General features: G+C 36.3%; 1 protein-coding gene across 1 annotated transcript in view; it reads right to left on the reverse strand.

Annotated features, from left to right (window-relative positions):
• SLC38A11 (solute carrier family 38 member 11) overlaps window positions 1–24,800 on the reverse strand; it is a 50,512-nt gene extending 25,712 nt beyond the window's left edge. The window contains exons 1-7 of the mRNA XM_037521846.2: window positions 24,597–24,800; window positions 24,003–24,120; window positions 21,591–21,665; window positions 15,030–15,164; window positions 13,928–13,993; window positions 9,349–9,455; window positions 6,922–7,001 (exon numbers count right to left, since the gene is read on the reverse strand). Coding sequence (XP_037377743.1) covers window positions 6,922–7,001; window positions 9,349–9,455; window positions 13,928–13,993; window positions 15,030–15,164; window positions 21,591–21,665; window positions 24,003–24,120; window positions 24,597–24,635 — 620 coding nt within the window. The 5' untranslated portion in view covers window positions 24,636–24,800. The remainder of the gene's footprint in view (window positions 1–6,921; window positions 7,002–9,348; window positions 9,456–13,927; window positions 13,994–15,029; window positions 15,165–21,590; window positions 21,666–24,002; window positions 24,121–24,596) is intronic.
• Window positions 24,801–27,349: the final 2,549 nt, after the last annotated feature.

Here is a 27,349-nt window from a genome sequence, read left to right on the forward strand (position 1 = left end):
TATTGTTTTATTTCCTCAGTTTTGGCCAGTTAATTGTCAAGTTGAATCAACTAAAACAAGAAGGCACAGAGATCCATTCATTTGTTAAACTGATTATTAAACACTTCTTTGCCAGGTTTTAATTGTGTTAGATACTGTGCTGACTAATGGGTATACAGTGTGAATAAAGCTTATAATGAGGTACGAAAGACATAAAATACACAAGACATAAAAGGTGAATAAAGGTAATTTAACATACAGTGTATACTATGGTGAAAATTTGAGATTTAACCAGCTGAAATAATGAAATTATGAACCTCACTTCTGTCTACCACACTCTTAAAAAATACTCTCATCTTTGAAAAAACAGAAGCTATTGGGTATGACCATTCAAATTCCCTTAACTGGTTTTCAGAAAGAATCCATATTTTATACTCCATACTCTCATTGCTTCAAGAGTTTGAAGAAGCATCCTAGCTTCTCTCAAATGAATACTCTATATTGCAAATTCTAATTTCCCAGATTGCTTAGGAGATTTTCAGCTCACCTTTTGGCTTGGAATATAACATGTTCAATATCTTCCAGAGTAAAAATAAATAGTTATTTTAGACCTCTTACCCCCTCAAGATATTTTCCTATCGTGCTCTTTTCATTCACTAATGTCATTCAAAAAAACAAAAGGTAGGGAAGTCAGGGAGCAATTTGGCAAATTCACTTCCCTATCATTAACTTTACACCTTAATTCTCTCTAACTTGGCTTGAAATTTGCTTGAAATTCCTGAAAGTTGCCAGTAACTTATCACATGAAGTGGGCGTCTGTCATTTGCACCATGCAATGGTTACTCCCTCTTCCCTTGGAATCACTGCTGTAATTTCCTTTGGGAGCACCCTTTGCTCCATTTTCAGCCTGAGAGCTTTAGTTGGGTTGGCATGCAATCTAAACACAAGCAACTCAACACAGGCCGTGATGATAGCATTTGGGATCATCACAGATCCTCATTAGTGTCAATCAACTATTACTGGAAGTGATGTTGAGGGTAACTAAAAGAGAAAGCTCTTTCTCTTTTTATGAACTTGGACTTTAATGGATATAGGATGGGACTGCTACTGCCATTTTTTCACAATGAGGGGAAATCTTTATAGTTAGAGCCAAAAAGGAAGCACAGTCAAGAGATGAAAAGAGAGAAACTATGTTTGACTTCATTGACTAATTTCCTAAATACAAACGCATCTAATAAAAGAACTAACCTTGAACTTTACAGTTAGGTAAGTCAATAAATTCTCTGTCATTTCAGCCAGAAGGGTTCTGCAATGATTGTCATTTACAACAAAAAAGGGCAATAATTTTGACACCACTGTAAAATATAGTGGCTTGTCTTCAACAGAATTATCCCCCCTTTTTTACAAATATGCACTATTCCTCTATCTTTTTACTTACGTTTTTCTGATTCTTTCAAAATGCCCTCTAGTTCCTTTTCTTGCATAATATTACATTATAAAATTTCAAGGTTATAAAGAATAAGGAGCAAAGAAACAAACATATTAAAGTCCTTAGAGAACACACATTTTGGGGAATGCTGTTTGGAACTTGACACTATTGATTAAAATGCTTTAAAAAATTCATATGAAGAGAACATACTTATAAATTTGTACTGCATCCTATCACTTCCATTCTGAGGAAATGAATACTAATGAGTCACAGAATGAAGGTTTTCATAGTGATAATGCTTCTGATCCTAGTTTTTTTAAAGCGGGCAAACTGTTATTGCATTTTTATACTAGCACACTTTCTGGAAAGCAATTAAATTGCTTTGCCACCTCAGTTTTTAGAAAGCACAAAAGGTTAGAAAATATAATAAAACTGAACATTATTTCCAAAAAGAACTGAAAGTCATTGGACTGTGAGATATTTGAAATCATATCAAAAAGTAGAATTTATGGCCCTATGAGTTATGGAAAAGGAAATTGAATTGTGTGTTTTATTTTTAAAACACAACCACTAAAGAGGTGTTTCCATAGTAACAAGGTCAATACCAGTTGCCATTACAGACCTTCCTCTTTGCTGACAGTGGATTTAAAGATCTTTTTCAAATATCCTTTAAAAGCTATATGAAAAAGTACAGCTTTTCTGGTCATTCATCTGAACCCAAAATGAGGGAAAACACACATGGAGTATTGAATTTCTCATGTTTTATGGATTATAAGCATTCATGGCTGTCATAATTTCAGTAGGAAACCCATCTGACTAGTTATTATGCCAAGCCCTGCACATGGGATTTGATTAGCCTAATTGTAAATCTGGACAAACAGAAGTTGTTTGCAGTAGTATTCAAACAGATATATAAGGCAGCACAGTATTAAAAAACACACTTCTTTAACATCTAAATATTGAAAGAGTTAAGTAAACAATCCCTGTTATTAGAATAATTTCAAAGGCTCATAGAAAATATCATATCAATACTAGAGGAAGATTAGAAAGATATCTGCCATATTTTTTAAACAGATAAAAATAGGCTAAAAAAATTCGATCCATTTAGTGCCACCTAGAAGTGGCCATGCCTTCCTCTTCATTTTTTATCAAGATACACTGCCCATATAATGGTTGTTTGTGTTACCTTATCTTCCCCACTACATTGTGTGCCTCTTGAGAGCAATTTTATTTCTCTTTACTTGTTCAATATTTTGTATACAAAAGCACTGAAAAATTAAGTAGAAAGTGAATTATGAAAAATAATGACACACAAGTAATTAATACAAAATAAAATGATACAAAATACCTGGTCTATTATAAATATGTCACTTAAAATGCACATTCATAATTCTAATCTGTTTAAACAAAGAGGTCCTAGACTCTTGTTCACAAAATCACCAACTTTTAAATACCAAACCCAAGTGCCTGACTCCTAGACTGGTCCCTTCAAAATATTTGCTGGTGGGGCCCTGGCATCAGAGATTTTTAAAACTACTCAGGTGATTCTAATGTGATGCCAGATTTGAAAATTAACTCTAAATTGTTCTCCTGGGGCTCATTAATGATTGGTTAACTTTTAGCTATGTTTTCTCTCAATATTTGCCTCATAGTCCTATATTTACCAAATCCATGAGACATTTTATTAAAACCAAATAATTTGTTCCCTAAAATCACTTTTCGTAATAAAAGCTTCATTTTTTTCATTCTTTCATCAAGAATCTATTGGCTATTTATTTTATCTTGAGAATTATAATAGGTATGTAGGGTAAGTAAATGATATCAGGCTTTTCTGCCCTCCCACCATTAGGATTTTTGATGGATCCTTGTGGTCCTGAATGCATACCTGATGGCGGGCACCTGGAGGAGGGTGTGGGCATGCGTAAGTGGGTACACCTGGGCTAAGACTGGGCTTATAAGGTGGCGTCACGGGGACGCCAGAAGAAGAATGAACGGGAGAGCAGAAAAACAGAACTATGAGAGCAGCAGAGAACAAGGCCACCAGAGAATGCAGGAGAGCCCAGAGTGAGTGAAGACTTGCTGGGGCCTGGGAGGCCTGCCAGCCTTCTGGCCCCCCAGCACCCCTGCCTGCCATGTACCTGGTAAATCCAAATAAAAACCTGCAAAAACCACCAAGGCTCCAGGACTCCTCCTTTACCCCGTCTGCTTGGGTCATAAAGATCTTGCGCTGTGCCCGTTCCTACACCTACAAGGTACTACAGCAAAATAAAAATTTAGCAAAGAGTCTGCCTTTAAGGAGTTTAGAGGTGAGTGGAAAGTGGAAGAAAGAAGTATGTAAATGTAGGAACAAAATGGTTCCTATGTGGTTGATAAATTTCCATGGTCTATGAAAGAAAAAAAAATGAGATGAGGAGCTGAATTTTGCCATCAAGCCTCCATGCCTAAACATACTATCAATTTCTTAGTTAATGGCACTTTGTGATAAATAGACTGATTGTTATTGATATCTGCTAGGTGGAATAGAACTTAGGTTATTATCTGGTAAAATTAAGCACAATTCTACAGGATGGGCAGAGATCATGGTCATTAGTTGAAGTTCTGACATATGTCCAACTCCCTAACACTAAGAATTGTTTCTGTTCAAATCTAGTTATTATTTCTCTTCTACTTGAGACCCTCATCAAGTTAGCTTCTTCCTGGATTCAAGTTCTAGTCTTCAGCTGCTGCTTATGCCCTAAACGGAGTTACAGAGTCATCACCATCTGCACTACCAGGGATTTCCCCTTTCCAATAAAAAATCTGCACACTGGGCCTCCCCGGTGGCGCAGCGGTTGAGCGCTGGGTTGCGAAGATGCCCGCAGCCTCTGCGGCGCCGGTTCGATCCCCGGCTGCTCCCCGGCCACCAGAGGAGGGTCCCGCATGGCGCGCAGACCTCTCCTGCCGCCCGCTGCTCCCCTCAGCAGTGTACTTCGGTCCTTCTGCCTGCCTTGCTCCCTGCTCTGGCTCTGGTGAATTCTCTCACCCTCCCGCACTTCTGACTGTGCCCAGTGCTTGTATGTATGTATGTATAAATCAATAAATCAATCAATAAATAAATCTTTAAAAAAAAAAAAAAAAGTCTGCACAATGAGCACTGCCCATTACTGCTCCTCTTTCCAGGTAAGAGATCCCGCAGCTCATTATGTCTCCAAAATCTCAGCTCTCTAGGTCTTCTGGCTAGTCAATTCTGTATTCTGGCTGCACTCAAAGAACTGGGGAGTGGTTTTAAAGGTGCTCTTTTTGTAGAAGAATAACAGGTATTGCATTAACGGTACTAAAATTTCCAGACCTGCAGAAGCTTAGGATAAAAGCTTCAATTACAAGTCTATTTTATACAACTAAAAGTTTTAATCCAATTCTTTTCAATATACTTATTAGATTTTGTTACTGTGAATAAAACTTTGAAACAGAGTTGAATACTATCCATTATAATAGATGCTAAAATAATGCTGCTGGAATTGGCTAGATGCTTCTGCGTTTTTGTGCTTATCTTTCCCATATTGCTAATACACTTTACCTCTATCTGTGTAGAAAAATTAAGATTCATCTTTTAAAATATCCAAACCATATTTTTCTTCCTCCAGGAAGTTCCCCCTGATTCAGATAGACTATTAAGCACTCCCTCTTTTAGAGCTGTCATAGCCCACTGTTTCTATCTGCATTTCTCATACTATACTGTCTTTATTTTTCTTCTCTTTTACTTTGAAATAAGTCTCTTCTCCATCCTAGATTGTCAACAACTTTGAGCAGGTCCTGATTTATATATTTCAGCTCTTCTCTCCAGGCACAGCACAATAGTTAGAAACAATAGGCATTCAGTAAGTATTTACAAAATGAAAGAATAAATGGCCACATTGAAGTGGCAGGTGCATTTCAAAACACTGCTGCAGTGGACTGAATTGTATCTTCCCCTTCCCCCATAAAATTCATATGTTGAAGCCCTAACCCCCCAGTGTGCTAGTGTCTGGAGATGTGGCCTCTGGGAGATTATTAGGTTTAGATGAGGTCATGAGGGCAGGGCACTCTTGATGGGATCAATGCCCTTATAAAGAGAGACACCAGAAAGCTTGCTGTCTTTCTCACTCCCTGCCAAGTGAGGTCACAGGTCAGAAAGGGATCCCTGAACCTGACCACAATGGCAGCTGTAGAACTATAAGAAAACAAATTTCTGTTGTTTAAACCACCCAGATAATATTTTGTTCTGGCAGCCCAAACTGAGTAATCTTACAGTGAACTGGGATTAATGTACATGAAGATAAAATTAATATAAACATGGTAGATATGTATATTTTCCCTATCATTTAAATTCCTTTAATGTATAGTTGCTTGTTTTTTCAAAGAAAATGTCATATCAAATGAACTTACATATGCATTTCACACTTCCTTCCACATAAATGTGAGGCATAATTTTTGGTATTTCCCTTGTACACTGAAAAAAGTCTGACATAAACATATCTCAACATCACAAGGAAGTGATTTTGCAGAACAATGAATCAATAGGAAAAAATAAGTCTCCTTGGGGACTGCATCATCAACTATAGCTATTCACTTGGTTTTCTGTTGTTCCTTACAAATAACATTCATTGAAGATTGAGCATGTTTCTTGCACTGTGATAGACATTATTTCTTAAGGTAATTCATATTGTCTTCTTTACTATAGAGAAAATTTTAAAGTCTTACAGAAGTGCCATTATACATCGCTATTCAAAAAATACTGATTGTGCGCTGTGGGGATCCAATTTTGTGATTAAAGCCAACTGAAGCTGGTTTCACTCCAGCATTCTCTTTGGACTATGCATATAAACTACCCAATCTTTAATGGTGCATCTATTCTATTAAAGCACACAAACTGTGTCATTCATATCAGCAGTATCCACACTTTGAACTTCACAGAGAAATTACATATTTAAAATTGGGGGAAAACTAATGTCATGTCGCCAATATTTTGTTTAAGCTAATTAATAACACTAAAAACAAATAAATACCACTATCAGCTATCACCATCAATCCACCGATGACAAAATATTTTAATACAAAATAATTAAAGAATATAATCATAGTAGAGAATAAAGGATAGTTTTCAAAGTCACTACACTTAGTTTATTTTTCTTATCTCAGCCTAGACTGTGAAACATTGTTAAAAAACAAATCATCTCTGGGGGTGGAAGATATAGAAATATCTGCATCTATCACTGATGTCTCTGCTTAGCTCCTATTTGTCCCTATTCAAAATCCCTTCTTTATTCTTACGGCTGGCCATCAAATCATAACTCAGTTTAATCCCATCAGCCATGTAGGGTTCAACTGAAAAATGAGTGTCTAGTAAGATATAATTATTTTTTCTCACTTAGGCAAATACTAAAGATAAACAATGCTTCTGGTCCCAGGATTTCTTTATATTTCTGAATCTATAATATGCAATATACATACATGATAGCTATAAATTAAAGATCAAACAATGTAACAAGACTTACATATGCGGACTCAATGAAACTGCTCTTGCCATTACAATTCCAAGAATGAGACTTGTTAAAGTTGTAGATATAAGAGAGATCTGCAAAAGAAGATGTAATGATATCATCAGTTTAGAGCAGGAATGACTGTTATTAAAAATTTAGCTTTTTCTCTTTTTACATGTTTTTTTTTCATAAAATTCTTTAGTAGTTAATTATTTTTTTTTTATAGAGGCATGTTTTTATTTATTTATTTATTTATTATATTTGTTTGTTTGTTTTGTTTATACATGCACTGGGTACAGTCAGAAGCGCGGGAGGGTGAGAGAATTCACCAGAGCCAGAGTGGGGAGCAGAGCAGGCAGAAGGACTGAAGTACACTGCTGAGGGGAGCAGCGGGTGGCAGGAGAGGTCTGCGCGCCATGTGGGACCCTCCTCTGGTGGCCGGGGAGCAGCCGGGGATCGAACCGGCGCCGCAAAGGCCGCGGGCAGCTTCGCAACCCAGCGCTCAACCGCTGCGCCACCGGGGAGGCCCAGTAGTTAATTCTTAATGTGTTGATAATTGAAGTCATGGAGATTCTTATCAGATCTTCATCTTAACCTTTTTCCCTTAAAATTAAAAATGTATCACATGACTATCTTGCAAAATTATTTTAAGTGTTTTTAGTGGGTTCCTGTGTAGAACACAAAAAGGATGGTTTTGGTTTATGAAAGCAGAAGTTAAATTGTTTTTATTCTCTGGCCCTACTGTGGTGCTCACTTATGCTTTTTTTTATCTACAAATGCTTCTTCTGCTTCTGTCTTTCTTAACCCCACACTTTCAACACAACACCCTCTCTAACACCTGCCCATTCATACCCGTTTTTTGGGGAGTGCCTCTGCTTTTTCTGCTTTGCTCTCCAGCTCTTTTAGTCTATTTTTCCTTTATGTTTTTACCCTTTGTCCTATGTTTCTAAATCTTCTTTGCTTCTTCCTCTCCCCCTTCTGCTATTATTCAAATGGCTAAAATATAAATTGCTTCGTGTGCATGTGCTCTGTGCACTCATTACATTAAGTCAGTGTTTCTACTCTTAATTTTTTAATGAATAAGCATATTTTGGACTTTTTTTCTCTTATTAGAAAGATAGCAAATCACTTGCATTTAATTTGAATGTCATTAAACTTATTTTCTGAGTTGTTAGCTTTTAAGTAGAAAGAAAGTTCTATTTGGACTCCTCCAATCTACTGAAAAAGAGAGCGATTAAATAACATCCAAAGATCACATAGCTAGAAAGCTGCAGAAGGGAGACTCAAAGGCAAGCGGCCATACTCCAGGTCTGGGCTCTTACTAGCTCTGCTCACTAGCAGCTTTATCTAGATATTGCAACATAGCACATTTAAAGGATATTCTTGGGGGAAAAGTAGTTACTAATACTATGATAGAATATTAGTAGCTTTCTTTTCATGAATGCCTTTTTTCTCCTCTAAGAAGATAACACTTATTGAACATTTAAAATAGAAAATAGTTCAATCATTTTAGATGGTCCCCAAAATGCTCCTTTTGATAAACTCCTGCTTATTTCTGAATGACTCTTAGGGAAGGAAGGTGAAGTGGTCAGTATACTCTAATAATGCCTCCATCCTCAGTTCTATCTGGAGGAGAGATGTTAACTATGGATACACATCAAAGGGAAAAGTAAAATTCAATCAGCTGCTTCAAACTAGAATATAAAAATATCATATGCATAACTCTTTTTAAAAAAATTCCTTCTGAATTCTTGGCATCAGATAGCTATAGAGCCAACAATATTTTGGGTAAAATACAAATATTGCTTGAGAGTAAGGAAATAAAATACAGACAGATAAAGGCTAATCTATGCAAATGAGCATATTTGGTGATTTGAGTAAATATTTGGCTGGTTTTATTAGAAAGAAGTCAGCATTTGTCTTTAGCTATACAAATCATAAATATTGTCCAAATTCAAAAATTAAACATATTGATATATAAACTCATTGGATAAAAACAGGCATGACAGATACTGCAATTTACAAAAAATTTTTAAGCCAATAAAGTGATTCATCCTCACTTCTGAGTTTAATTTCAAATTGTTTGACCTTGTGTATATTAAAAGACGATAAAACATGTTTTCAGTAAGACTTGTTTTAAGTATGCTTCTTTATATTTTCTAAACATAAAAAATTGACACTTTTTTTTAAACATGAAGAAACTGGCACCAAAATGAAAAAGAAATAATATATTTAGTTCACACTCATCAACTTACTAACCATCAATCCCCCTACATAAGCTAAAGATTTGATCATAGTTTAGTCAAGTATAGTTATAAGTAAAATACAGGAAGTTAAAGGAAAATACGGTAATGAAGAACTTGGCCATATTGACAGTAGTGTCACAAAAGTAATGCAGGTAATAAAGTACATTTCTAAGCTTATTTAAAATGTAAAAATTACCTTTCCAAGCTTTGCTATATCTCGGTACAAGGATAAAGGCAGAGTAAAAGCAACCGTGGAAAGCAAAATAATGAAGTGGCGACCAATAAACAAGTTTTCAGGATCAACTAAAATACAATAAATTTTAGAGTGTTTAGGTAGGAGTAACATAAGTAGATAACCAAACATTGAATATTACTAAGTAATAACACATAAATTACAAAGGTTTTATGAGTGTAAATTAATTCCATAAAATCATAGAAAAATAGAAATAAATCACAAGTGTATGTACACAGAACAATTTAAACATAAACCTACATTTTAATTAGTGCTATATTTTACACTCAAATGATTTTAATAGATTCCTGGTCAGTTTCCCTACTCTACGTTCCTTCGTCCCCTTAAAATACACTCAAACCACAAACTATAGAGATCCTTTCCAAACACAAAAACATCACTGTCTGTTCCAAACCTTCTCATGGCTTCATTTATGAAGCTACATGAGGACAGGGCATTTTCTGAGGTTTTTAACTTTGTATTCTAAAATGACTTGGAGAGTAAACCTTAAAATTTCCAAAATTGAGGTATCTATTTATCTATCTATCTATATATCTATCTATATCTATCTATTATCTGTCTAGCTATTCAATATATTTTTATCCTTTGTGAGAAAGGAATGGCTTCCTTGAGGGAAAGTAGACAGAAGCAACTTGTTGGACAGGGAAAATGTCATTGGGAACAGCTGGGACCTGATGCGCCCTCAGGCTTCTGACTCTCATAAGGAGAGAATATTGTGTGTGTTTCTTTATCAAACACAAATGAAAGTGGTGAAGATAAAATAAAACATGGCAGGATTTATATAGTTTTAAGATGTGTTAATTAGTTTTCACCTCAGGAGCTATATGTCTTTTCAAATGCAGACACCATTAGTTCATACTGAATTTCTTCAGAGATCAATCAAGTCATTCTATTTTTGAAATGTTGTCAGCGCTAGCAAGTCTTTATGCATTCATTTGTGCAAAGTGTAAAGCCTGAAGAAGTAAAGTGAATGTGATTTTAAAAAAGAGAGAGATTATTCTGAAAAGTGAGAGGACTTTTCTTATATGGCATACAAACTGAGTTCCAAGACTGGAATCTGAAACGGCATACATCCCCACCACCCCCAACACGTGGATTAATCATGAGTATTTGTTTTAATAAACAAATATCAGTTTTAATAAACAATTATCACGAAGTTGTGAATTAAACAGTAAAACAGGAAGCTCAAGTTACCAAATTCATGAACTTTATTATTTACAAATTTTTAGTGAAGATAATTTGTATTTAATTATTTGTATCTCTGTTTCTATTTATTTCTTCAAACCATATGCTTTACTAATATGTTTCATAGAAAATATATTCCCTTCACTGGGAAAATTTTAAGCTCTAAGAAACACTAAATAGACTGCTATGAACTGCATGTAGGAGCCTAATTAGTGAGTATCTCCATTAGTATAAAGAACATTTTCCACTAATGAGCAAATGATGACATCTATTACATATAATGATATTCTAACAAAAATGCACCTGAACAAGTATAGAAAAGAAAACTGAATGCTGAAACTAGAAAAAAAAAATGTATTGAGGTTTAATTGATGTATTACATTGGTTTCAGGTGTACAACATAATGATTTGATATTTAGAGATCGCTGAAAAGATTACCAGAGCAACAGCAGTTACCATTTGCCATCAGACAAAGTTAACTTTAACGTTTATTACCTTGCAACTTTTAAGTCTACTCTACAATACCACTAACTACATTTGCCATGCTGTATATACATCCCCATCACATATTTATTTATAAGGGATATTTGTATCTGTTTTCACACCCACTTCTCTCCTATCAACCAGTGCACTGTTTTCATTATTTGTTTTGTTTTGTTTGTTTTTATAATTGTACATACAAGTGAAATCATATGGTGTTTGTCTCTCTGATTTATTTTGCTTACATAATTCAAGATCCATTCATGTTGTCACAAATGGTAAGATTTCATTATTTTTTATGCTCAGTAGTATTCCTTTCTGTGTGTGTCTGTGTGTGTGCATATAAAAGCATACATCTTTTATCCGTTCATGCACTGAAGGACACTTAAGTTCTTTTCACATATTGGTTACTGTAAATAATGCTAATATGAATAAGATATATCTTCAAATAAGTGTTTTCATTTTCTTTGGCTAAATACCCAGAAGTGGAATTGCCTGACCATACAGATGAATACTAAACTTTTTGTAAAATTTCAAAATCAACTGAATATACTACTTCTTACACCAATGTTTCTCATTACTCTGACTTATATCAAAGACCAATGCCTTGTTTACCTGAGAAAACATGCAATTGCCTGCTTGCCAGTTTAAGATATTGATAGTGTATTTCAGGGGAAATATACAGCTTTTCTAAGGATGACTTACTTCTAAAAATACACTGGCAGCATACTATGCTTTAAAGATATACAAACAAAGCATAAATTATAAAACATCACATTCAACAATGGTAAAGAAACTGACAAGAATAAAGTGTGCTCTGCAAAATTGACCTACTTTTTAAAGGTCATTTTTGATTCTTATAAAATTAATAATCAGGATGTTGGTTTCAAATGGAATTTTAGCCTCACCCAGGATGTTTTACTTTTATTAAAAGTGCATACTCATTCATAAAATTTAAATAAATAAAATTTATTAATCAAAATATTTCTATCAGAGAAAATGAAATGAATTATGATTTAGCTTACTATACAGTAGATGCTGTACAAGAGATGACTGAATAGCTATTAAAGCAAACAGGAAAGATCTCTATGATTTGACATGAGAATGGGTCTCTAATACACTAAGAAGCACTTTAAAGAACAAGATGTAGATTATATTATTTATATGAGTATATGAATTCTTAAAATTCTAAACATACGATTCAAAAAGGAAGGAAAGGAGGAAGTTGTTGAAAGTATTACCCCTACACGATTGTCCCAAGAGAAAGACGTTATTGAGAATGTCTATCTTCTCCATTTTGCTTGTCTGTGTTTTCTAATATTTTCCTAATAAATATGTACTACTTCTCAAATAAGAAAATAAAGGGATAAGAAGTTCTTTTACACAAACACTGCTCTTTTGAAAAACTGAAAAATATCAAAGAAATCAAACAAACAAAAATTCCATGGACCCCACAATTAAAAGATAACCAGAGTTCATGTGTAAATGTATTTCTCCTTACCTACTTAAGGAAATAGAAACAAACAATTTAGATAACATTGCATACATAACACATAGGTTGCCCATTCTATACACTTATGATCTCAGTTTAAGAAAGCATAACTTGGAGGTGGAAGGCTGGGACAGAAGTTGTAGACAGTTCAAGGTAACAATAATAATAGAAGTGTGAGAAAGCCTTCTCAATGGGAAGTACTCTATCATTTTTTGTTGTTGTTGTTGTTTCACACAACAACTCTATGAAGCAGGTGGTATTCTGATCCATAATGTAGAGATGAAGAGTCTGGAACACAGAGAGGTCAATTAACCTGTATCTCTCAAGTAGTGCATCTGTGATTTGATGGTCAAGTCAATCCTGTGTGAGGAATGTGTGCAATTTCTAGTTCTAGGTTTTATTTTATCCTACTTTATGTGTTTTTTGAATGAGTGATTCAAGCACTAAGAGGAAAGATGTTTTTCACCAGTCCAGCTGTAACAACTAGTTAGGTCACAATGAAATGGGTATTATGTGGCTTGGATGAGACACTTCAAAAAGACTCATGATCTCTAAATTATTCAAACCGCCATGATAGGAAGGGTTTAACAGAGAGTAGGTTTGTGGTACATGTTGAAAAGGTCAACCCAAATTTATAATAGATAAATAGATGTACATTCATGCAAAGGAACAGATTTCAGGGATTTAAAAAAATAATAATAAAAGAGCAAACAACTGACAAATCCAAAGACAAGGAAGAATTTCACAACCATTATGCTAAGTCAAAGAAGCCACACTCAAAAGCCTACATACAGTAAGGTGTCATTTGGCATTCTAGGAAAAGAAAATTTGGGAGAGAAATCAGACTGGTGTTTGCCAGCTGCTGGAGATGAGGAAGGATGTGACTATATAGGGGAGCAGGGAAAATTTTAGGGGGATAATGATGGAATTTCCTCTCAATTTTGATTATGTGTTTGACCATATGTATTCATCAAAAACACAGGATTATACATTAAAAAGGGTTAATTTTACTGTATTAAAACTATACCTTGATATAAATAATGGGGGGAAAGATCAGCTTGCATATTTAGGAAATGATATAGTAAAAATAGTACATGAGAAAATGTGACACCAGAAAGTTGGTGACATGTATTATAACATATTTAAAAGATAAAGTATTCTATGTATTATAACATTTATTATTCTAATATTCCCTATTAGTAGGATTATATATTACTATATATAAAAGTAGGTTAATTCTTTCGGTTCACAGACGTTGCCAGATTTTGAAGTCATTTAATTCCCCTACTTGGAAATATTTTACTTATAAATTACATGAGCCACATTAATTATGAATAGCTATATAAAATAAATATATCAACTTACCTCCTGGGATTCTTTGAAAAACTTTACTCAAAGTGTCCCCAGTTATTATGTTGTAACTTATCATAGCTAAAAACACAGTTAAAATAAGACAGTCACCAACAAATCATCATGTATTACATCTTGAATATTTTTATAGTTATCAGTTATTACTTCCCAAATAGACAAACTTACAAATTAATTATATATATAATTATATATAATTACCAATATGTACAACTTTTAAAATAATTAGCCAACATATTTACAGGAGGATATCAATCTTTCATTACAAAAAGATTTCACTTCACAAATTGATTCTTTATAAAACACATTTTTAAATAATAGCAAGTTTTGGTAGTGATTTTAAATGCGATGTATTTTGATATTAATATTCAGTTACCAAGTACTTTTTCAGGAACACATGTATTGCTCAAAGTGAGGAATAATAATAGAAAATTGTGAAGGCTCCAAAATATCCCCCCCCTTTTTTTTTTTGGGTGGGTCGCTCGCCAGCGCTGCAGAGGCTGTGGGCAGCTTCGCAGCCCAGCGCTCAACCGCTGCGCCACCAGGGGAGGCCCAATATCCCCTCATTTTAAAAAGTTTTCTGAGCCTTCTGTGTAGACTTAAGGAACTGGTAGTTTGAAAATTAGCTTCTTCATTACTGATTTGTAAAATGAAATCAATTTGGCCAAGGTGAATGTTAACAATTTACTTAGTTAAGAGCTAGGTGACATTTTTCACCATTCTGGTAAAATCTTTAAGCAGCATGTTGGCCTTGTACAAAGCTTCCAGAAATTCTTAGGTTTTCAAAAAATTGTATTTCAGTCTTAGAGAAACTATTGTTTCTCTCATTTTGAGATTAGTCTATTTCTCAACAAACTAGGAAAGCACAGCATTACCCTAAAGAAAATTAGCCTCATTTAATTTCAGTGAAATATCCAGAAAATCAACCAAAAAGGCCAAAAAAGAAGGGGAAAATGGCTAATTAAGTAAACAATTTGGAAAATATTTCAACTACTGTATTCTTTAATGATTAATGAAAAAACTATTTTATTCAGAAATGACTATGTTTATGTAAATATTTACAATATTCTTATATTTATCTTACCTATAAAAATCTTACCTATAAAAGGATACAAAAACTGTAGAACAGAAAGGAGGAGATACCCTGGAAAGCCAAAGGTTTTATTAACCAAAGACTGGTAAGTGTCTGTTCCAGAGAGTATTCCTCCTTTTATCAATAAAACCAGGGAAAAGTCTGCAGGAAAAAAAAATATGTAAATGTCAGACTATCATTAATAGTTTTTTTTTAACATGCCTTAACTACCATTCAGATAAAGGGAAATTTTAAGGAAGAGTTAAATCTATTCCAAAACAATTACCACTATTATTAGGATTACTTTCTTTTCATAAAACACTACCTTTTGTGAAAAGGTAGTTTCCAGTTATAAATTTTTCGATTGGGATGCAAATATAATTAAATATATCCATTTAAGTAACTGGTCAGAAAAGGGTATGTAGACTAGTGTCAAAGCATCAGTTTTCCTTTTTGCTTTCCTAGCTTGACCAATGTAACCACGATTAATAAGATGTGGCTCAATTATTCAAGCATTAGAATGTAGACATTCAAACATCTCATAGGCATTTAACATGTAAAGACTGGAACATTACAAAATGTTGTAAACATTCAAAAAAAGCAGATTTGGTAGAATCAGATCATCTGTTTTATAACACATTATCATTCATAACTTTTTGTTAGTTATTACGGTTAGGGAGACACTAAGAATTTTTTTTTAATTTACAGTTTGGAGACTTGAGTTCCAATATTAGAATTGAAATGAAGATACAAATATATAGATATTACATAATTAAAACTTAATGTCTTTATTTTTCATTTATTTCAGTGTTATTTGAACACCTAAAAAACGACACTGTAATTGTGCCGAGTACACAGCTATGTACATGGTGTGAAATTTGCTTTCTTATTTCTCTATCTCATGCTTCCATCACAAGTGATTTCTTTTTATCCTTTAAGCAATTTAGAAAAGCATTATAATTCAAAGAATAAAATACAGATCACTGCAGTACAGTTTCCATCTTGACTCGCCCAAATCCCTCACCCCCGCCATGACATGTCTCGTTTTAAGTTCATCAGTGAGCTCCAACTTGATAAACATAATTAACATCTCTTAAATCTTAATCACTTTTTGCTTGTTCAGCAGTATTTCTTTTCATGTTTAGCAAACCCCACTTGTCCAACCATCCTCTCTTGGTCTTTACATTATTAATTTCTCTTGGATTCCCTCCTACCTTTTTAGCTATTTATACTCAGTTTTCCACTAGCTTCTATTTTTACCCTGGATTCTTGGACTCTTATCTCATTTTTCAAGAAGTCATGTGGTAAACCATGTCCTTGGTTTCAATTTTTATACAGATGTTAGAAAACCCCAAATTTGTAAGTCCAGTCCACACGCCTCTGAAATTCCAGACTTCTACATCTACATTTTTCAGTTGTCAATATAGAGTTTTGGAACATTTTTTTTTTATTTTATACATTTTTACATCATTTTTCATTTTTGCACAATGTATGCATTTTCATCTTGGTTATAGTCACTGTACAATTCCCACCCCCCTTGTTTTGATCCTACTCCCTCCTCTCCCCCCATACCATAGTGTGTCTCTGGTTTATAGTTGCTTGTTGATTTTGATTTTTACTTTATTATAATTAGTTTTTTTTCTGGTCCCTTATTTAGGTTTTCTAAATTACTATGAGTGAGACCATGCGATATTCAAAAGGGAATCTGCACCCCTATGTAAATAGCAGCACTATTTACAATAGCTAAGCCATGGAAACAACCCAAATGCCCAAAAATAGATGACTGGATCAAGAAGATGTGGTACATATACACAATGGAATATTACTCAGCAATCAAAAAGATAAACTCATGCAATTTGCAGCAACATGGATGGAGCTGGAAGGGATCATGCTTAGAGAAATAAGCCAGAAAAAAGAGTTTTAGAACATTTTGATTGTGAGGGGAGTGTAATAGAGATGAGGACAGGTTTTATAAAGATAACTGTTACAGCATTATGGAGAGTTAGCCAATACTTTACAAATACGAAAGGCAGGAAAACTGTACAGCAACTTATTTATCAAGGAAGAGGATCTGAGAGGATATGAGTAACAGAGAGGAAGAAACCAATTTCACAAATGTGATATTTGGTGAAGAACTAAATGCTTGGCATGCGCATGATCAGAACTCTATGAAAGTTCAAATGTGGTATTACTGTTAGGCAAGACAAAGATATAAAAGGAATCCAAATTGGAAAAGAAGTAAGATTATCATTATTTGCAGAATACGTGATAGTACACACAGAAAACCCTGAAGACTCCACTAAAAACTATTATAAACAATAAATCAGTATTATTAAAATGGCAGGTTACAAAATCAACATACAAAAGTATATTGCTTTCCTACATGCAAATAATAAGTTAGAAGAGAAAAATCAAAAAAACAATCCCATTTACAGTAGCATCAAAAAGTATTAAATACCAAGGAATAAACCTAACAAAGGAGATGAAAGGCCTATTTAATGAAAATTATAAGACATTTTTAAAAGAAATAGAAGACACACACATAAAAATTAATGGAAAGATTCCACACTCATCCATTGGAAGAACTAACATTAGTAAGATGCCCTTCTTACCCAAAACAATATATTGATTTACTGCAATCCTTATCAAGTAAAATAGAATTCTTCAAAAGTAAACATTCCTGAAATTTAAGAGAAATTTAAATTTAAATAAAATCAAAGAGCTAAAACAATTTTGACAAAAAAGAAGAGGGAATAGGGATGGAGGTGTCATGCTTCCATATTTGAAAGTACACTACAAGGAAATAGTAACCAAAATAGTACGGTGTTGAAGTAAAAATAGACACACAGGGCCTCCCCGGTGGCGCAGCGGTTGAGCGCTAGGTTAAGAAGCTGCCCGCGGCCTCTGTGGCTCCGGTTCGATCCCCGGCTGCTCCCCGGCCACCGGAGGAGGGTCCCACATGGCGCGCAGACCTCTCCTGCCGCCCGCTGCTCCCCTCAGCAGTGTACTTTGGTCCTTCTGCCTGCTCTGCTCCCCGCTCTGGCTCTGGTGAATTCTCTCACCCTCCCGCGCTTCTGACTGTACCCAGTGCATGTATAAACAAAACAAACAAACAAACCAGCAAACAAATAAATAAAGCATGCCTCTATAAAAAAAAAAAAAAAAAAAAAATAGACACACAGATCAATAGAATACAATTCAGAGCTGGGACATAAACTGGCATTTATATGGACAGTTAAACTAGGACAAAAGAGACAAGAATACACAATGGACAAAGGAAAGTCTCTTCAACAAATGGTGCTGGGAAAACTGGACACTTACGTGCAGAAAAATGAAACTAGACCACTCTCACACTGTTAGGGGGAAATGATGTCCTGAGCTAATCCCATACAGGGTTTGTGGACCCCACCCCCACTCCAGACTAAAGCCATCAAATCATTGGAAAAGACAAATCCCGTCACCACCAAAGGGAGGGTGGCTGGGACCTGAGGGTGAAGTTGGGCAGCCAGGTTGGATATAAAAACCAAACACGTGGGCCTTGTGCTGGCTCGCTAATGCTTGCCTCCTGGCTTAGGCTCCTGGCTTGTGGCCAGCTCTCAGAGTGCCATTTTGGGATTGCTAATCAGCGGATCGGGTAGGAGTCATTTAAAACTTTGTCTCCCACTTTTCTCTCCGAGCTGTACATTTCCTCATTTCCCCTTCCCTTGTAAATAAACCTTTTATTAACCTTTCACGTGTGCCTGCAGTTGAGCATTGATAAGTCCTTTTAAGCGCGCAGGTGAGGACCCACAGTCAGGCACCCTGTTTTGTATCGGGACTGCTCTACAACAACACCATATACAAACATTAACTAAAATGGATTAGAGAGTTGGATGTAAGACCTAAAACCATAAAGTATATGGAAGAACATATAGGCAAAACATTGAGATATTGGCTTCAGTGATGTCTTTGGGAACTCAACTCCAATGGCAATGAAAACAAAAGCAAAAATTAACAAATGAGACTACATCAAACTATAAAGCTTCTGTATAACAAAAGAAATCCTAATTAAAAAGACATACAACTGAATGGGAGAAAATATTTGCACATCATGCATCCAAAAAGGAGCTAATATCCAAGTACTCATACAACTTAACAACCAAAAAAAAAAAAAAAAAAAAAAACCCAAATCACCCAATCAATATGTGAACAGAAGACATGCAGATGTCCAACAGGCACATGAAAATGTGTTCAATATCACTTATCACCAGAGAAATGTCTGGTGACATTCAAAACCAAAATGAGATACCACCTCACTTCCATGAGATTGGCTCCATTGGCTCATATAAAAAAACAGGAACAACAAATGTTAGAGATGGTGTGGAGGAAAACGAGCCTTTGTAAACTTTGGGTATGAATATAAACTGGTCCAGTCCCTATAAAAAACAGTATAGCAATTTCTCAAAATATTAAAAAGAGATCTACTAAATGACCCAACAGTTCTATTGCTAGATATTTACAAGAAAAATGCAAAAATAATAATTTGAACAAATACACTCCTATGTTCAGTGCAGCACCACTGACAATATCCACATTATGGAAATAACCTAAGCGCCCAATGACAGAGCAGTAGATTAAGAAGATATGGTACATCTTGGAATACAAATTAGTTATTAAAAAAAAAGATGAAATCTTGCCATTTACCACAGCATGGATAGAACTGGAGAAGATAATGCTAAGTGACATAAGTCAGAAGGAGTAAGACAAATTCTAGGTGATTCTTTTATATGTGGAATATAGCTAAATAAAACAAAGGAACTAACAAAATTAAACCAAACAAACCCTAGAAAAATGACTGTAGAATTGAGGCTCCTAGAGGGAAGTCAAAAGGAGGAGGGGAGAAAGAGGAGGAAGGAGACCAGATGGTATGGATTAAGGACTATGGTGGGTGTGGTGTCATAACAAACATCTGAGGAAATGTAAACTTATTCTATCTATTGGTTTACAGTGTGTGTAAATGTTCGCAGCACACTTAAATGAGCCATGGTTATTAAGCCTAGGTAAATTAATTGTCAGTTCTTACTGACCAGGAAACAGGAAATTAAAATGACAAGGGTAAATCCTTGAGTGGGAAATTTTAGAGTGATAAATGCTCTCATGAATAGTATGCAATTTTTAAACACCAGCCATTTTGTATAAGCACAAAATTTTGAGATACCCAAATAACTAAGTTATCGGTGTTAAGCTATAAATTAAGAGCTGTAGAAGCTAGAAGGAGCTTAGGATTGGGGAGTGGGTAGGAAATCAGGGAGGAAGGGAGTCCACTGTCTCTGTAGCTCTTGCTTGGTATCTAATGCAAGCTTTGCTATTCTTCATGTTGAGGAAAAAGAGAAGCTAATGGCTGGTCTTGGAAGCCTGAGATTTTTTATAAGGGATGATATGTTAGAGTCTCCAGAGGCAGGGCAGAGATAGATTCTTGGGCAAGGGATTTATTGAGGGAGTGCTCTCAGAGAAGGGTTATGACGGGATGAAAGGGCAGGAGAAACAGTTCAGCAAGCATGTGGTCTCAAGGGGAGACGAGCTATGGCCTAGCCCTGTGGATCTCTGAGCCTCAACTATACTGCACACTGCTCCCTCCTGGAGGCCAGCTTCATTGGGGTTTCTACCAGGCAGTCATTCACTGAAAGCTGCGGGAAAATGGTGGTTGGGGGGTCATAACCTCACCAGGAAAGCAGTTCCCTTGACAGCCAGATGAATACTCCAGAGTAAGGGGCAGCTGAGGTGTTTTGCAATTGTTGGACAAAAGTTCTCACATGGAGGCCACAAGCGCAGCAGCCTATGCAGGTGGGTACGTTTTAATGATTTCATGATGGCTGCCTCTTACAGTGATCCTAAGGTGGATGAAATATTCCGTGCGTGTTATGAGGTGAGTTGATGTCAGGGCAGAGATGAGGACAACAGGAAGAGGAGATGATTATGAGTTGTAAAACTTGCATTTAAGTAGGGGAGTGACAAAATATGGGTGTGAGTGAACATGTTACATGAAGATGGGTAAGCAGAAGAAAGGTAATATAGAAGCACCTTATTGCTGCCTTTAAAGATAGTGGCAGCAGGGTGCATGGGGCATGCATGGGTGAGGTGAGGAGGGCGTGACTGAGCACACCCTTTTGGCTGAGCACCAGGGCTTTCAGTTCCACCTGCATGAACAGAGATGAAAGAGTTTGCACATTGTGTGCATCTGCCCAAGGTTTTTGTGGGAAAGGATGCCCTGATGTATACGCTTTGAAAGTACAGTCTTGTTCAGCTGTACTACCCAGCCTTCAAAATGACTTCCCCATCTATCATCTCTGTATAATGTGAAAAAGCACATGAAAAGGATTTAGGCTGGGTAATATATAATGCTTTTGTACTTTTTCTAATCTGTTCAGAGGATTAGCAAGTAAAGTAAATCTCCTCAGACATAAGTATCTAAATTCTTTTGGATTCTTTGATGCACTTTTTAATTAGGAAATTCAATTGCAGAGTGTGTGTGTGTGTGTGTGTGTGTGTGTGTAAAATAGTTACTCTACAATTTAAGTGCTGGAATAAGCAATTATTAAAACATTTTACCTGTAACATATGAAACCCAGAATAAAAGCAATATTCCCAGAGGAAAGCCAGCTTGCTTCATTGAATAAGGCAATCCTGGAAAAACAAAATGCCCAGTCAGCACATTAATAAGATATATTGAAATACAGAAATTTTCCTACAATTCCTGTATCTAATAGGTGAAGTAAACTTACACATTTATATGGTAGTTGTAAATAGTGGATACAACTACTAAAATGAAATGCTGTAAATTACAGGCATGCCAATAGAGCAAATTTCTGAGATGAAGCAATAACACTAAAAAAGCATCAAATGAAGAACTGATGCCAGTTCACACATATGTTCACTTCAGGGTGAGGACATATAATCTTGAATATACGGAAAATAATCATCTAAACTTTTCTTAGGTGCTAACTGGGAAAAGAGAAGATAATAAGAGCAGAGAAAAATTTATCAGATACAAAAAAAAATGGACCCTGGAGTCAAAATGGGGTAGGTGGGAAAGATAAAGAGAAAAAAATGAGAAAAAAAGTTATTTTTATAAAAGGACATTGGAAATTATTTCTCAGGAACTTTGGGGCAAATGTACAATAATAATATTTTTTCAAACATTCAAAATATTTCTACCCATAATTTTTATTCTCTGTAAAATTCTTTAAAAAAAATCTGCTGAGCATGATTAAGAGGTACTTTTTAGTGTTGCTGACATGGATCAGCTAAAAGGGTTCACGTGAGGCATTAACTTTGGAATTCTGACATGCAGAGCTGACAACATCTCAGAGGTTTACGGAAGGAGAATTTCAAACAAGCCTTTGACCCTTCTTGCTTCTGCTTCGGCTTAGGTACCTCCATTTTATGTTACACTTGAATGAAAAATTGTCTATGTATGAAAGTTAGTAAAATCAAAACAGGTAAAATTATGATAAGTGAAAAAAAAATAGATCAAACCAGATAAAGTTTCAATGATGTCACTAAACACCATTTAACTGACTAAAATATCAAAACTCTACAGGAAAAAGTCATGTTTTCAATAAGTGTTGCAGTTTGCAGGACTTTGTTTTGTCCCTGCTTATTCCTAAATTTAATGTTTTCAGATAACAAAACAAATAATAAACACTGAAAAAAAACTTTGTTACTATAACAAATACTTATTTTTTCAGAATTTCCTCCTCCTTAAAAAATTGGAAAAATATGAGCTGTTTATTTTCATTCCAATTTTTTAGCTCCTTTGTTAAAAAAACTTAACCAATCTCTATTTATTGCTAATATGATAGTCAAAATGATTATATCATAATGGTTATAGTTTACATTTTAATACTATATAGATGGGTGAAGGAAATAGTGTAGGAAAATAAATTTTCACAGTTTGTTATATTTTCATGTTAAATGTTAATATTTTCACATTAAACTTTTTTACCTCCAGTATTTCCTAATATTTCTTGACTTCTTGAAAGTCATTGAAAGGTGATAAAAGTAATGGTGGGTACTTCAGGTAGAGGGAAAAAGTAAATTAGGTAACATTATCAAATGCTCCTGTGGCCTATGGAGACAAAATTCAGCATCTTCCCTATGCAAGTCCTTAATCTTGGGCATGTGGAGAATGTTCCAATGTGGAAGAGTGTGGATCCCAACCCCATTCTTGGCGTAGGAGACCGATGTGATGCACATTGTTACAATGGGGGAAAGGATGGTTCTTATGGAAGAAAACTACAAATGTTATCATTTAAGAATTTTTTCTTTAAAAATAATCAATGAGGGCCTCCCCTGGTGGCGCAGCGGTTGAGCGCTGGGTTGCGAAGCTGCCCGCATTCCCTGCAGCTCCGCTGCTGCCGGCGAGGGTCCCACAAAAAAATAAAATAAAAAAATAAAATAAAAATAATCAATGAGGGCCTCCCTGGTGGCGCAAGGGGTTAAGCACCGCACTATGAAGCAATCCACAGCCTCTGCAGCTCAAGTTCGATCCTCCACCGGCCAGAGAGAAACCCACATGGCAAGGCAGACCTCTCCTGTCTCACCCTCTGCTCCCCTCAGCAGTGTGTTTCGGTCAGTCTGCCTGTTCTGTTCCCCACTCTGTCTCTGGTGAATCCTCTCACACACACACCTCCCCCTGGCCCTGCATCTCTGGTCTGTACCCCAGCTCTTGTATGCATAAATAAAAAAATCTTAAAAAAAAATAATCAATGAACACTAGCATGCAACTTAAAAATCAACAAGAATCTTAAATTTGGCCTTTTTAATTTAAAATTAAAACAACTGGACTAAGATTACGAGAGCAAAAGGATGAGGGGGTTCACCGGGTGCTAGTGGAGGGTCATTGGTACTTTAATGATAGCTGTGGTGTGGTATACATTTGGAAATGTGTGAAACTATACTCCTAAAACATGTAGTATTGTAAACCAGTGCTACCACAGTGAAAATAAACAAAACACTTACCTATTATCCCAGATCCTATAATGGAGTTGACAACATTAAAAACAGCAGCAAACTGAAGACAAGCTTTCCCTTTACGTTTATGTTCAGAAACGAGGGTTTCTCTGTCATCTAGAAAGCTCTATTTTAATATATAAAATGGCAATTAAATATTTGCTAGCTCAAGAAATTAGAAAAATGTCAGACAAATATGCAATGTCTGATACTATCAAGGTATTAGGCAGAATAATAAACAATGTCAATAACGATAATTAAATAATGAGGATAATAAAGAGAAACAAGAACAGCTAGTATATCAGCTTTGTAAACTCCATCCTAAATTGTCTAATGACAGGTGCCCCAAGTTCTGGGACTGCTGCGTGGAATCCCAGAGTACAGGATCTGTTATTTAGCCAAAGATGTGATTTTTGTGAAATATTGAAAAGTGCCTGTCCCGCACCCCCACATCCCAAAAGAAGTCTGGTTAAGGAAATATTTTTTCTCCCGGGGAACTTTCTCGGCAGAAAATCAAAACCCTGGGAAGGAAGCAGACCTCTTTTGCAGAGTGAATGCAATGGAAGGGACCAGGCTTCAGAACCTGCCCATCTCCAGTTTTACCTGCGGGGCACTATCGGGCAGCTGCTCCTGGTAGCCCATGACTGCACCCGGGTCCCGAGCAGATTGAAGGTTCCTCGGCCTGGACCCTCGCTTTAGCCCGCCTTGCCTCCTCCGAAACCTCGCACACCCGGGGTCCGCGCGCCGCGGGAAAGCTGGAGACTGCGCTTCTGCCCGCGCCCCCGCCCCGCCAGCGCATCTAGCAGACCGCACGGACTGCAGCGGTGAGCTCTCCGGGCGGCGGCCCCGGGCGGTGTCCCCAGCGGAGCTTGCCCAGCCCAAAGCACCTTCCTTCAGATGCAAAGATGTTGCAGGATGTTACCGATATGGGCAGCATCTCACCTCTCACCCCGCCTTTTTTTTTTAACCCGCCCCGAGCTGCAAAGCACAATTCGTTCTGCTCTCTGCCCTGCTCAGATTGCACAGTTTTGACGGCCTTGTTTTAGTTCATTACTAAATTAATCGCTCGTTGGAGTTTGCTGCCCAGGTAAGGGCGCAGTAACACCATTGCCCCCAAGGGGCATTTTTTTTCTACCACTTCTCCTTCCCCCTCCTGCCTCCATCTCTTCTGTGGCAGAGTTGACATCTAAATTTAGGATTTTTTTCTTTTTTTTTTTTTTTTTTGCTTTAAATGGAAAATAAACAAAAGAAATAGTCGCTAGGATTTTAGCAGAGATGATTATTGGGCATGCTTTGGCCAAATGTTTTCTGATGACCTTTCAAAAAAGGACACTTCAAGAAGAATGAAGGAAAATGAATTGATAACGAATACAGCTAATGAGCCCTCAGGATATTGGGGGCTTAAGGGGGTGGGAAAGAGATGGTGCTTAGATGATATGATCTCCAGAGATTCTTAAATGACCATCTGTTCACCCATCTGGTATTACAGATGAGGAAACTGAGGCCCCGAGAATATTCAATCACAAAGATATAGAATATATGGCGAAGTTTTAGGGACAGTAAGAGACACATAAATCAGTATCAAGTAATTAAAGAGCTTTTTTCATAGACATTTAAAGTTAGGAAACATTTTAAAAACATGGAAAAACTAAGCAAGTTCAAAAAAACTTTATATGCTTTCTATCATCAAATTAATAAATGTTAACATTTTGTCTTATTTTTTCAAATTGCAAAAGTAATTTTTTTTTTATAGAGGCATGTTTTATTTATTTATTTATTTACTTGTTTGTTTGTTTATACATGCACTGGGTACAGTCAGAAGCACGGGAGGGTGAGAGAATTCACCAGAGCCAGAGCGGGGAGCAGAGCAGGCAGAAGGACCGAAGCACACTGCTGAGGGGAGCAGCGGGCGGCAGGAGGGGTCTGCGCACCATTTGGGACCCTCCTCCGGTGGCCAGGGAGCAGCCGGGGATCGAACCGGCGCCGCAGAGGCTGCGGGCAACTTCGCAACCCAGCGCTCAACCGCTGCGCCACCGGGAGGCCCGCAAAAGTAAAATTTTAATGTCACAATTGGAACCCCTTTACCTTTCCCCATTCCTCATCCCTGGAGTCATTCAAGTGATGACTACATCCTGAAGTTGAAGTGTATCTTTTCTATTTATGTATTGTATTTTAATTATCTGGTTTTGGTTAGGAGTCATGGGGGTGGGGTACTGAGGAATGTATTAAAGTCAAAGTGACTGTAAGTCCTGGTTTGCCCAAAACAGTCCTATTGTGGGTTTTTCATCACAATTTGATTATAAATAGCATCACCCTTTCAGATGTTAAGTTACAATATCCTGCTTCAAAGGCAACTGGGAGATAATAGTACCACTCAATATTTATTTGCATAGTACTTCACAGTTTTCTGTAGTGTTCAGGCTGAGAAGGTCTAGACAAAAATACCACAGACTTTTTGTGCCTTAGTGTAGCAAATTAGGACTTCAGGCTCTGAAATTAGAAAAACCTAGATTTGATTTGTAGCTCAAAGGATCTTGGCAAGTTATTTAACCGTTTGAGACAATTTTATTTGAAAAAGGGAAGAATAATCACTCCTTTTAAAAAGCAATGGTTGTTGGAATTAAATCAGATAATCTGTTTGGGTTAGTTTCCTGTGGCTGCTGTAACAACATACCATAAGCTGGGTGATTAAAAATAGCAGTAATTCTCAGTTTGGGGGGGGTTACAAGTCCAAAATCAAGGTATTCTCAGGACCATGTTCCCTTTGATAGCTATAGAGGAGAATCCCTTCTTGCCCCTTTTAGCTTTTGGTAGCTTGCCAAAAATCTTTGATGGTCCTTGGTTTGGAGATGTATCATTCCGATCTTCCATCTACTCATGGGATTCTCTTTGTTTCTCTTCGCATAATCTTCAATCTGGGCATGTTTGTCTATGTACAATTTACCCTTTTTATAAGGACATCAGTATATTGGATTCAAGCCCCCCCAATGAATTCATGTTAACATGACCATACCTGCAAAAACCCTATTTCCAAATAAGGCCACATTCTGAGGTGCTGGGGTTAGAACTTCAACATAATGCATTTGGGAGCTGCATTCAACCCATAGCACTCTCTTAAAATGATTTAATTACTTGGCACATAATACTTGCTCCATAAATGTTTGTTGCTGCTAAATCCAAACAGAGAATTACTTTATTAGGCTGAATGTGTACAAAGTATTAACTCAATAGCTATTGCAGCAGAAACTGTAACAGGGTGGTCCTCAGGAAAGCGGGATATTCCAAGTTTCCTGCCCCACCCAAAAGGAGGGTGGAGCTGAGCAGGGAGAAGCTGCAGAGGAGACTGAGGAAGGAAG

This window comes from Talpa occidentalis, unplaced genomic scaffold, assembly GCF_014898055.3.
Source record: "Talpa occidentalis isolate TD23 unplaced genomic scaffold, MPIMG_talOcc4v2.1 talOcc4.3, whole genome shotgun sequence".
Taxonomy (NCBI): Eukaryota; Metazoa; Chordata; class Mammalia; order Eulipotyphla; family Talpidae; genus Talpa; species Talpa occidentalis.